This window comes from Schistocerca americana, unplaced genomic scaffold (genome assembly GCF_021461395.2).
Source record: "Schistocerca americana isolate TAMUIC-IGC-003095 unplaced genomic scaffold, iqSchAmer2.1 HiC_scaffold_41, whole genome shotgun sequence".
NCBI lineage: Eukaryota > Metazoa > Arthropoda > Insecta > Orthoptera > Acrididae > Schistocerca > Schistocerca americana.
This window is the reverse complement of record NW_025726137.1, coordinates 66,417-79,208: the sequence shown is the minus strand read 5'-3', so window position 1 is coordinate 79,208 and position 12,792 is coordinate 66,417. Positions and strand designations below refer to the sequence as shown.

At 39.9% G+C, this 12,792-nt stretch overlaps 1 protein-coding gene across 1 annotated transcript in view; it reads left to right on the top strand.

The window, feature by feature from the left end:
• The window catches only part of LOC124582336 (dehydrogenase/reductase SDR family member 11-like), a 62,303-nt gene extending 50,222 nt beyond the window's left edge, over positions 1-12,081 (top strand). The window contains exon 6 of the mRNA XM_047131309.1: positions 12,037-12,081. Within this exon, the coding sequence (XP_046987265.1) occupies positions 12,037-12,081 (45 nt within the window). The remainder of the gene's footprint in view (positions 1-12,036) is intronic.
• Positions 12,082-12,792: the final 711 nt, after the last annotated feature.

Below are 12,792 nucleotides of genomic sequence, written 5' to 3'. Positions count from 1 at the left end.
TTCCTTTTACCCAGTCCCTCTTATGGTTCAAATGGCTCTGAGCACTATGGGACTTAACTACTGTGGTCATCAGTCCCCTAGAACTTAGAACTACTTAAACCTAACTAACCTAAGGACATCACACACATCCATGCCCGAGGCAGGATTCGAACCTGCGACCGTAGCAGTCGCGCGGAGTCCCTCTCAGTACCGATGTCATTGTATTCATCATCTCCCTCTCACTGCTACGTCCCCTTCCCATGTCTACTTCTTCTCTCATTGGACATTCTCCTGTCTGTCTCTCTCCGATTGTCATTGTCATCATACTCTTCTCTCGCTCTTCCTTACGACTGTCTCCTCCTTTCACTTTCATTGTCTCTCTGTGTCACACTGCCATTGTTATCTTTTTTTCAGCCTCTATTGTCTCCTCTCCACTTGTGTCCTTGGGGGTGGTTTCCCTGAGGCTTTGGTCTCTAGACTAGGAAACTTAAAAGCGTGGGTGATGTGGGAGAAAGTGGGCAGTCTTTTTTTGTTAACTTTATTGATTGGGAGGGAGGATGGGAACGTTCCAGACCTCTAAGCCTATGTGTGGTTCCACTCATCTCTCTTTCTGTTTTCCATTGTCTCCTTTCTCTTTAGTTCCCACTATTATAACATTCATCCATCTCTTCCTCTTTCGCTGCCACATCCCCCAAATCCTCTCCCTCTCTCTATCTCTTTTCTAATGTCAGTGTCTCTCTGCTACTGTCTTGCAGCACAAGAAAGGATGAATATGTTCTCATGCCGAAAACTTTTGGTGGCGAAGGCGGAAAATGGACTGAGGCAGCTGGTTCCCCACTTCTCTCTGAACCTTTTACAGAGTAAGCGTATTTGTCTTTTCTGTGCTCCGACAGAAGAATTGTTCAACTAATTCCCTTCTTTGCCCTGTTACAGCAGGGTGTGCTGCTTGTATAAGATGAAGTCTGTATCTCAGTAAAGTCTTGACATTTTACTTATATACTTCGACGTATTTACATACTACCACACATATAAACGAAAAATAAATACATATATTGTAACGTTAAAACAGAATCGTTTTCCGTCCAATATACGTTCACTTTACAGTCCTTTACACAGAAGAGCTCAATATTTTTAGGCTACGCCTACAGTATACCAAATCATGCGGTGTTTGAAAGTACAAAAAAATTCGTACAATTTTTTGTAAGGTGCTTACGGAGTTAAGAAGCACCAACGAATACTTTCCAGCTCAAGATAGTGACGTCAGAACCCTTGCCATGCGGTCTCTACGTCAGTTAAACCTACATTTACGCCTCAGTTCAGATGTTTTACTTATGTACGGTGAATTTAAACCTCTGGATCCCTGTAAGACATGTTAAAATCGAAGAAAGGTTTAGAAATTCCCAGAGAACATCATGTTAAGGACATACGGTAAAATTTTCAGCGATTTACCATTACAGAAGCGGCCAGCAGCACAACTAGTAGCATACTTTTGGTGCCCAAAAACACAGTGTTTAGGGGTTTTCCCAAGTACAGCCATTGAACAAAGACTAAAGTAATAAATTCCACACTAGACTACACCTGATTCTAAAGAACCATACAATTTACTCAATAATGTGAACATTTTAATTATTATCAACAAAATAGCCTGTGCCATAGCTAAATTTAACCATAGATCATAAAGCAAATAATCATAAAAGGAAATCTTAAGGTAAACAAATTTTCAACATCAATCCAAATTAAAGAGATAATACAGACATCAACAGAAACTTTTCTGGGTATGGTGCCATTCTAAAAAAAGCGGATAACAGCAACACAGCAGTTATTGTGTATCGAAGTGACTACAATTCCAACCCAATCGAATTTTTTGTATCTAACATTATCACTGAACTAAAAAGAGACCACACCCCTAAATTATAACGGTCAGCTGAAAAAATTATTAAATTTTAAATTTTTTACTAACCATTAATGAAGCCCAGTACCGTGTTGTAATGAATAAACAGTCCACGAGGCTAAGGTCTCAACCTAGGATTCACAAAAGTGGTTATCCTATATGTCCAATTGTAAATGTTATAAACAAGCTACGACACAAAATACCACAAATCTTAATAATACACTGAAGAAATATTAAACTATCGAAAACATCTTTTCAATTGAAAATATTTTTGTGTTAATTAGCAACATTAAGTATCTAATAACGCTAGACACTGCAGTATTTGCCTCCATTGGCATAGTAAACGTCTAGAGAAATATATTCTTCAAATACAACCTGTCAGTAATACAAAAGATTTTTATCAGGTACAGAAAAGCTAATCAATGTAGAAATTTCTGAACTCAGGATATCGCTTGAATTAATGTTGTAACATATATTTTTATTCAATGGTAAGTATTATACACGAGATACTAGTCTGGCAATGTATAGTAACCTGGTGTGTTTGCTTGCAGGCTTATTTGTACATAACCTACAACAAAAACTATTAACTCATCCACAATATCCCGCCAAAATTATGTGGTATAAAAGATACGTGAGTTACACAATGGCACATTTCACTGGTCCAAAAGAAGAAGTAAATAATTTAGTTGATGACATGAATGAAATGTACTTAAATATCAGTATCATAGTTGAAGATCAGGGACATGAAGGAATTAATTCGATTCATATGACTATTTTCAGTCTTTGTAGTCACAAGAACAAGCATACCTCCCAAACATATAGAAAATCCACCACTGCTGATGTTACAATTACCAATAACGTATACCATCCTGACCAACACAAAATCTATTCGGGTCATCTTGTAAGTGCACGCTATGCAACACCATCAGTGAAGCAGATGAATGTAAATCAATGAACATACTTAAATCTATAGCCAAAAATATATAACAGTTCCCTCATAAACAACCTAGTTGAAAAATCGAAAGTTAACTTAGGCAACTACCACCACCATCAGAAGCCAAGAAATAAACGCCAAAATTTGCCCGCCTTACATTTCTTGACAAAGTGTCATACAAACTTACAAATCTTTTCAGACCACATATTATAACAAATACCGTTCCACACAGTCATTAAACTACAGAATAAGAGTTGTTCACATTAATACAATGGAGAGTGGCATCGAAAGCGTGACATGCTCCTGTTCTTGCTTCTGTACAGGACAAACGGGAAAATTTTTGCAACGTGCTACAAAGAATATAAAGAGGCCTTTGGATGCAAAAACTTAAGTAAGCCCCGATTTGCATCGCATATTGCTCATCATGAACACTCTGTTGGTAGTATCAATAACAATTTGTGCCCCACATATTATAAACAAAGGGTTATAGGAGAGATTTACATTCACAAGCTAAAATCATCTCAAAGAATCCTTAACGAACAATGTGAATTAATGTAGAACTTTTTCTTTCAGTATTTTGAAGACATCCCAGACCAAAACAGAAAAGGACTAGAATGAGAAAAGGCTTAAAATTTGGAATGAGGATATAATGAAAGCTGTCAAAGAAAAACAGGATGCATATATAAAATACTTAAGCAACCCCACTATTGAGAAGAAACAATACTATACGGAGAAACGAAATAATGCTAAACGTGTAGTAAAGAAAGTACATCAGGAACAGTGGGATAGCTTTATTTCTAATATCGAACATGATATCCATGGAAGACCACAAATGCCAAATAAGGTTTTAAAAGCATGAAACACACCAGAAAGAGATAAAATACAAATAAATTGTGTTGAAGAAGAAGAGTGGATAAATCTGTACAGCGAATTGTGGTTTGATCATAAAGCACAAGAAACAGAAATTGAACAACTACAATAGAAAGGATTAGATGAAATCAGTCTGACGAATTAACATCTGCACTAACATCACTTAAGAACAGAAAAGCAACAGGAAAGGACGGCATTAAAGCTGAATTATTACAATATGGAGGAATGATGCTACCAACGACTGCTACATCTCTTCAACCAATGTTGGAAGAAGAAGAGTATTCCCAACGACTGGACAACAGCTACAGTGATATCAATTTTTAAAAAAGGAGATAAAAGCCTATGTGATAATTACAGAGGAATACGTTTACAGGACTCAGCATACAAGATGTATGCTAAGATTTTAAATACAAGATGTAAAAACATAGCAGAATCAGTACTGACTGCATGAGGAACAAATGGGTTTTAGAAAAGGACACTCCTCAATAGGTGCGGCTTTTATTCTACAACAAATAACAGAAAAACGAAGAGAGTGTAATAAGTCAAAATACATTGCTTTTATTGACTTTAAAATTTTTTTTGTCAATATCAATCGACAGAAACTTTGGGAAATAATGATGAATCGCAGATATCCAAAGCATCTTGTAAATGTGATAAAAAGTTTATATCAAGACACAAATATCAGCCTAGATCTCAATGGTGAAACAACTAAGGAGATACCAACTAACAAAGGGGTACAACAAAGTTCTGCATCTTTCAAACTTTGTCCAACACCAACATTAATGAAATAATACATATATGGAAATCAATATTTCATAAAGGATTCTACCTAGACAGAAACATTCTTTTAAATAATTTACTATGTGCTGATGAGGCAGTGATCCTAGAAGATAAGGAAGATGACCGTCAGAAAGGAATCTACTCGCTAAAACAAATAAGTGAAAAATTTACCATGGAACTTTAAAAAAAAAAAACTAAGACAATGGCCTTCATGGGGAAAGAACCAATCGGGACCAAAATACTGATAGATCAGAAGATTTTACCACAAGTGAACCATTTCTGTTGCCTTGGATGTAAAATGACACATGGCTACAGCAGAGATATTGAAATGAAGCTAAATAAATTCAATTGGGTATGTGGAACAGTTAAGAGGTACCTAAAAAACAAAACCAGGAAAGACACTCAAATTAAATTTTACAAAACTGTTGCAGTTTCCACACTGCTCTATAGAAGTGAGACCTGGATGATTACCAAGAAGCAAGAAAGCCGGGTTGAGGCACAAGAAATGAAATTCCTTAGAGGTGTTAAAGTTTGAACAAGAGAAGGCAGGCTAAGAAATTAAGTTATTAGAGAAGAACTGCAAATCTTTAGACTCAATGCTAAAATTCGAGGTTACAGAAGAAAATTTAACGAACATCAACAAAGAATGGAGAGTGAGAGACTTCCCTAAAAGACAAGAAATTATAAGTGCCATGGGAGAAGAGAGCAAGGAATACCTCGACAGAGATGGGTGCCATAACAGGCAATTCCTGCCTAATACAGAAAGAGAAATGAAGGTGATAAGAAATATTCATCCTCTTGCATAAATTATATTCTCATAGTCACATGACAAATATGGCGTACTGTAACCCATTTGCCCTTTAATTACATACTTAATATTTCACTTTGTTTGTTTGTCTCTTGTGTGACTTTTTAATCCATATTAGATGTACATTGCCAATATAAGAACATACCTGCAGCTAGGAAAACTGCCTTAAATATGCTATCTGTGCTTGTATTCTCTCATGAAGAGCCCTTTGCGCCGAATATCATGAGTAGGAAAGACAGACATCTACCGATTTCATATTCTTTGTAATTACATCCAGTGTTTCCCTTCTGTGAATAAGTATCAAACCAGCCGTAGTTAACTATTGTGTATAATCGATAATGAGCATTGTGGGAACGTGTTTACTCTGGATATCACCATGCAGTGCCCTGTAAGTACCCATAAAATAACAACCTTTCCGTTTCGTTACTAATTACAAAATTTTCGTTATCTCTGCCAGCACTATCACCACGTCGTCTATATACACTTGGTGTACGACATAATGTTGATGTAATATGTACATTACGTTATGAACCTGCAGTGGCTCGAAAACTAGTTGATAGTACAATAAGTCGTATCAAAACTCCAAAAAAGCAACTGACTGCATATTTATATCCAAAAAAAATCGAAAACTCATTGATTAAAGGAGAACATGTGCCCGCCTCTGATGTTTTCGCTGTCGACTTGTCCATCCGATCAAAGCGTAAACTGACTATGTATCCCACTTGATACAGTCTTTCTTTTGCCCGATGTACTTGTAGCCACACTCACTCTTCTTAGTTGACAGTTAGTCGGGATATAATACATGGTGACAACTGTTGAACTATATGAAATACCGTTCCACATAGACATTAAACTACAGAATAAAATTTTTTCACATTAATCCAGTGAAGAGTGGCATTGAAAGCCTGGCAGATGCAAATTAACATGTCCTCTTCTTGCTTCTGTACAGGACGCAAAAACTTAAACAAGACCATATTTGCATCGTATATTGCTCATCATGAATACTCTTTTGGTAATATCAATAACAATTTGTGGCCCACATATTATAAACAAAGGGTTACAGGAGGGATTTACATTCACAAGCTAAAATCACCTCAATGAATCCTTAACCGACAGTGTGAATCAATGTAGAACTTTTTCATTCATGATTTTGAAGACATCCCAGACCCAAACAGGAGAAAGCCTGTAGTAAGAAAAGGCCTAACAATTTGGAATGAGGATATAATTAAAGCTGTCAAAGAAAAACAGGGTGCATATATAAAATACTTAAGCAACCCAGCTATTGAGAAGAAACAATACTATACGGAGAATGCTGATGCATAGCAGGGATAATCCTGTAAATGCGAATACGGCATTAGTAATGTGTTGCTTAACACAGTCACATCAATAAAATATCTTGGCGTAACAGTGCAGTTGGAGCTGAAATGGATTCAGTAGCTCAGACAGGTAGTAGGAAAGACGAATAATCGACTTCATTTCATTTGGAGAATTCTGAGAAAAGTTGTTCATCTGTAAAGCAGACGGCGTACAGAATGCTAGTGTGATCCATTCTTGACTACTGCTCAAGTGTTTGGGATGCCCGACAGGCCGAATTAAAATAAGACATGGTATCTGTTCGGAGCGTGCTGCTAGATTTGGGACCCTTAGGTTCGATCAGCACGCAGCTATTACGGAACTGAAATGGGAATACCTGGAGGGACGACGACCCTGTTTTCGTCTACTGCAGATCAAGTCTACTGTCACCAACGTACATTTTGCTTAAGGGCCACGAAGATAAAATGAGAGAAATTCGGGGCCGTAACGAGGCTTATAGGCAGTTGTTGTTCCCTCACCCTTTATGCGAGTGGAAGGAGAGAGGAAATAAGTAGGATAGGAAATGTATATTACGGTAGTTTTCTGAGAACATACATACATGCAGAATGTGGTAGAACGACGGTGAACCACGAATGGGCCGCAACGTGGTGGACCTCACGCCTCATCACAGAATGGTGAAGCCCGAGGCTCGCCCACTTCGTGAAGCAGGCTAGGCGCGATTTGTGGCAGATGCGACGACAGAGCACAATGCTGGTGCACGCACAAGTGTTTGCATCCCTCAACAAGAGCCTCAACAGCAGGCAACTCCCAGGCGTTCCCTCATTAACCGAAGCAATCACGATTGCAGCGGGCACTGGATCGTCGTGACTGGACCTTGGATCAATGGAGAAGTGTAGCCTAGTCGGATGAATCAAAATTTTTTGCGTCACCAGGTTATTGGTCGTGACGACCTCTTCGCTATGGATAGAGGCCGGTTGGGGTAGTATTGTTCTGTGAGGGACATTTATCTCGGCTTCCATGGGACTGTGGAAGTTATTGAAGGCACCTTCACAGCTGTGAACTGCGTGAACGTTTTTGTGGATCACCTACATCCCTCCTCGACGGCGGTGACATCTGGCAGGGCAGTAGGATAGCTGTCCGTGTCACAAATCCAGAACCGTGCTAAAGTTGTCTGAGGGGTGTTACAGTGCATTCACATGACTCTCCTGTCTTGATCATCAGTTTCAACTGATCTGAAACATATAGGTCATTGGGCCCAGATTCGTTCCCAGAAACAGTAGGTTTGTAATTTGTGGCAATTGCCTGACCTGTGCGTTGCTATCTAGCGCCACATACCTGCAGAAACCTACCAAGAACTTCAAAATTCCATGGAACGCTGAATGGCTTCTGCATTGCGCTTCAAAGGTGGACCAATACGCAGCTAAGCAGCTGGTCCTAATATTACGTCTCATCAGTGTAGGTGTTTCTATGAACGCTGTTGGGGATTTACGGGAATTACATAAATGATTGAGCCGTTCTCAGTCCACGCTCGATTATCCCCGTTCTCCTTTCATCTCACCTGCCAAGACTTAGAAGAGCGTGAAGAGAACAGATGGAGATACAGTTCTGTCTCACTCTCAATAAAGGAAAGTGCTGTGACATTGAAATGCATTACTTGCCCCAGCTTTATTACAATTGTTATATTTGTTAAAAATAAAGTTATTGTGTTTTGGATTCTGGACATTGAGTTGACTCTGAGCAAGGCAGGGTTGAAGTTACGTCCGAGCCGTACTTGTTTCACATCAAAGACATCGCACATATTCTCAGCAGCTGCCGGGCGGGTGGCCAGAATGTGGGAGCGAATGGGCATCAGTGAGCAGCAGGGACACCCAGCGTTGCTCTCTAGATGACTAACCGCCAGTGTGGGCCATATACTGCCCCAGAAACTCAGCACGGACACTTAGTCAGACAGCAACAATTTTAATTAAAATGAGAAATTGTAGCTTGAGTATGGGGCTGACTGAAATAAGAAAACAGAATTTTAACACTAACTAATACTGTAAAATAATATCAAAGGTACGCAGCCTAGGAGGATGGCTGTCTAAAATATCTTTTCATATACACGCTGGTGGACTCTTGTTGCTAAATAAACAATCTTGAAGGAAAGTGATAGTAACAACGTTAAATGATATTCCCGAATGTGGACCGGCAGGTGGTGGTTACTATTGTTCTTTCAGTTAAAATGCTTCCTACGTCAAGTCAGTTCTGTTGAATGAACAGTAAATAACTTCCTCACAGCTGTACTATGGAAAAGCAAAGTCTTGTAGAACGAATATCTTTCACACGTTCATGTTACAACAGTCTTTATTCTTTTGAGAGTTGTTCTTCCTGTGAAGTCTTCTCACTTCGAGTAGAGAGGAGGTAAGGCTAACTTTGCAAGCGTCCATGGCTGGAATAATGAAAGCAAACACCTTTGCTGCTGGTACTATTTCATAGTCTGTTCCCTACTCGACTGTCAATACAGCTTTGATAGCCCTCAGACAAGTTTTTTAACGACCGCAACCTATTTCACCTACCTGAAGCTTCAGTAAGATCTGTTGCTTACTCCGTGGGATTGTCGTTTGCAGAAATGCTAGAATGCCTCATAACAATGCAAACATTGGACACAGAGAGATTGGTTACTGGCCGGCCAGAGTGGCCGAGCGGTTCTAGCCGCTACAGTCTGGAACCGCACGACCGCTACGGTCGCAGGTTCGAATCCTGCCGCGGGCATGGATGTGTGTGATGTCCTTAGGTTAGTTAGGTTTAAGTAGTTCTAAGTTCTAGGGGACTGATGACCTCAGAAGTTAAGTCCTATAATGCTAAGAGCCATTTTTAGATTGGTTACTACTACGTCAGTTACGGTGACACAGTTCTGGTAATATGATCTCTATTCTGAAAGCCGTTTCTTCACAGACCTGCACTGTTCACATGCTATTGGAGAACATAAACAGGAATCAGTTTCACGACCAAACCACTCAACTCTACCGATCGCTATTTCGCGAGCATTTTTAGTTTCTTCCTTTTTTTATAATCATTTGTACTTCCTGAGAAAGTATGTGAAGCACTCAGAACACATGACCGGATATCACTATAACTTCGCAATCGGTGGGTATGTAAATGATCCGACTTCCAAATTTGTGACTGGTAGAATGGGGACCGCGGTGCGTCAGTGTCGTTCATGTCGAGCGCTGTTACCAGTCCTCATAGGATTTACGAGGGGCGTGAAGAACGCCAAGTGTTCAGTGATCACTGTGAAAGCCACATAGATACCACGTACTCGAATGACACAGCGGTATCAGCGCATGACAAAAATACGAAATGCCTCCATTAGGCCGCTAGAGCGAATAGTGCAGCGTCCAGATTTGCGATGTTGCCTTTCATTGGACGGCGTGGGAAATGAGGCCACGCATTCTTGTTATCAAGGTTCCGGGCCTCTACAACAGACCACGGAAAGGGAGAATCGCCGAATCGTGCACACATCCGCACCTGTCATCCGAGAGAGGGTACTGAACATTCCGTCTAATCTCGCACCGTGGTCAGAGACCAGCAGCAGGCAGACTAGGGAATTACCGTCCCCTGCGTAGAGTAAAGTTACCAACACCACACAGGTGGATGCGTTTGGAGTGGTGCCGTGACTAGAAAACAGTTCTGGACGCCCCCTGATGATAATCGCCGGTGAATATGGCGGCGAACTGGGAAGAGGTCCCTTTCCTCCAGTGTTTCGAAGAGGCATATATAGTGGTTTTACTGCTAAGTCTTCGTGTGAGGATCCATCAGCTGTGAGTTCAGTCAAGGCTGGGAGTTGGAGAAACTCTAACAGCAGAGCGGTACAGAGCAGACATCGTGGGTCCTCAAGTGTTATCACTTATGCAACAAAATCTTGTTGTCATTTTTTTAACGGGACACTGTACTTCCACACATGGTAGTGATTCTGTGAACTAAAAAGTGGCTCTGAGCACTATGGGAATTAAAATCTGAGGTCATCAGTCCCCTAGAACTTAGAACTACATAAACCTAACTAACCTAAGGACATCACACACATCCATGCCCGAGGCAGCATTCGCACCTGCGACCGTAGCGGTCGCGCGGTTCCAGAATGAAGCGCCTAGAACCGCTCGGCCACTAGGGCCGGCGATTCTGTGAACTGTCTGGGGTATGTTGAGTTACTCCTGTGGCCAGAAAATCCACTAGATCTCTCCTGGTAAAAGAATGCGCATGCGCAGCTCGGTCGTAAACTCCGTTCAGTAAGAGTTTCCAGGGTATCAAGGAGCCGCTACTGAGGGCCAGCATGCCTCAGGAGAGGACACAACGTCCTTATGGCACACTTCCTAACCTAATCTGCGCATGCATCCATGTCTAGGAAAGTGAGGCTGTTATTGAGGCCGTAGGAAGCGTTACTCGGTATAAACTTCACCATGTCTTCTGGGGGCGTCCAATTATTTTCTTGTCCAATGTGTTATAACTGCCGCTGGAAGGCAAAACTGATGTTTCAGCCAAGGTTTCTACGACCTTCCCCTGCGAACGCATCGGGTTTAGTCATCTAATGACAATCAACGACTATGAGTGCTCGGAAGCCTGAAAACCTGTTTGTCAGTTGACATAACAGATAGCACCTTAAAGCAGTTGTTCGCAAAACTGGAAGTGCTTTTGGGAATTTGTGTTCGTACGATAATACATATTTGCTACTAATGCAGCATTTTAAAGCTCTGTTTCTTGTTTTCTTACTGCCTGTGACAGACATATTTGACAATTACAGTATATACTATATTTATGTATTTACTAACTTGCTTAATATGTGTACACTCCACAGACTTCCACAGAATTAAAATTTATAAATGACAGTAATCTTTCTAATACTGTCTGCAGATTTTTCGTGCTGTGTACAGTTGTAGCAATCAACGCCAGAAACAGATTTTATTACTCTCATATATTAAAAAAATTATTACATAATATACTGCTACAACGATATAACGTCATCGATATTAACATCGGGCGTGACATGACATGACCTGCCATGTTATAACTGATTCAGGCCAAGGCCTAATTAGGAGTAATCTCATTCTAAGAGTTTAACTTTCCCAAACTCAAAATATACAAAACCCGTAACTGACAGACAACAAGGTAGAGTGACGAAATACTGAATCATAGGCTAAAGACGAAGCAACATTATCTACTGATGATGGACTCACCGTATCCGAAACGCAATGCGACTTAATAAAATACCTGTCACGAATTTAGATGTATATCTTTGCAACTGGGCTCAATGAGTCTAATATACACACTGCTACTATAGTTGGTGAATATCATACTGTAAAATGACTTTAACAAAATGTGTTATGTCTTTGCTTTGGTGCATTTAGATTTCTCAATTGTTTACGTGTGTATCTTCTCTTCTGTGTGCTTGTATAACAGAGAATAATTTTCCTTTTTCTGTTGCAGGTCTACAATATTATCATTCGTCCAACAGGAGATTTCTATTGCTGACGAAATATTAAAGTGCTTCGTAAAATTCGCCAAAGACGCTGCGTATCCTATTACAGCAGCAGTACTCGAGTATACGACGCAAAATGCAATAGAAACTCTGAATGCGTAATATAAGTGTAAACAACCAAGGAAACAGTTTCTCTGTACAGTATTTGGCAACGAAATTCTTCAGAATATAGCTTGCTGTTAAACCTTCAGCTTTCATGAATAGCGATGTTCAAATTGGAAACAGCTCAGAGAGCCTCCGACCGGAAGATTACATCTGTGGCATCATCAGTAATACAGTAAAAAAATACACAGTGGAAAATAAACGTGACACACGCTACAACAGAGACAAACTGAATCAATCTATGCATGTGAAGCAGCCCTGTCAATTTTCTGAAGATCATGGGTTAATAACTCGTATATTAACAAACTTCATTAACATCAGTCTTTTGGTATGTGTCTATGATCGTAAGGTTCTTCTGTTACAGTGGAAGATTAAACATTAAAATATGTATGAAACGTCAGTGCCATCAAATGTGAGTGACTGATTACTTACGAAACAAGTCACATAAATGGATGTGATTCCCAATTTCAGAGGTATTCAAGACTAGAGAAATCATGACAAGAAATATATGAAGAGGGGAAAATGTCAACGTTCTAAACATATTTTGTTTTCAAAATGCGTTTTCAGAGCTCTTGTGATTTTAGTACTTCGTTTCATGGCAT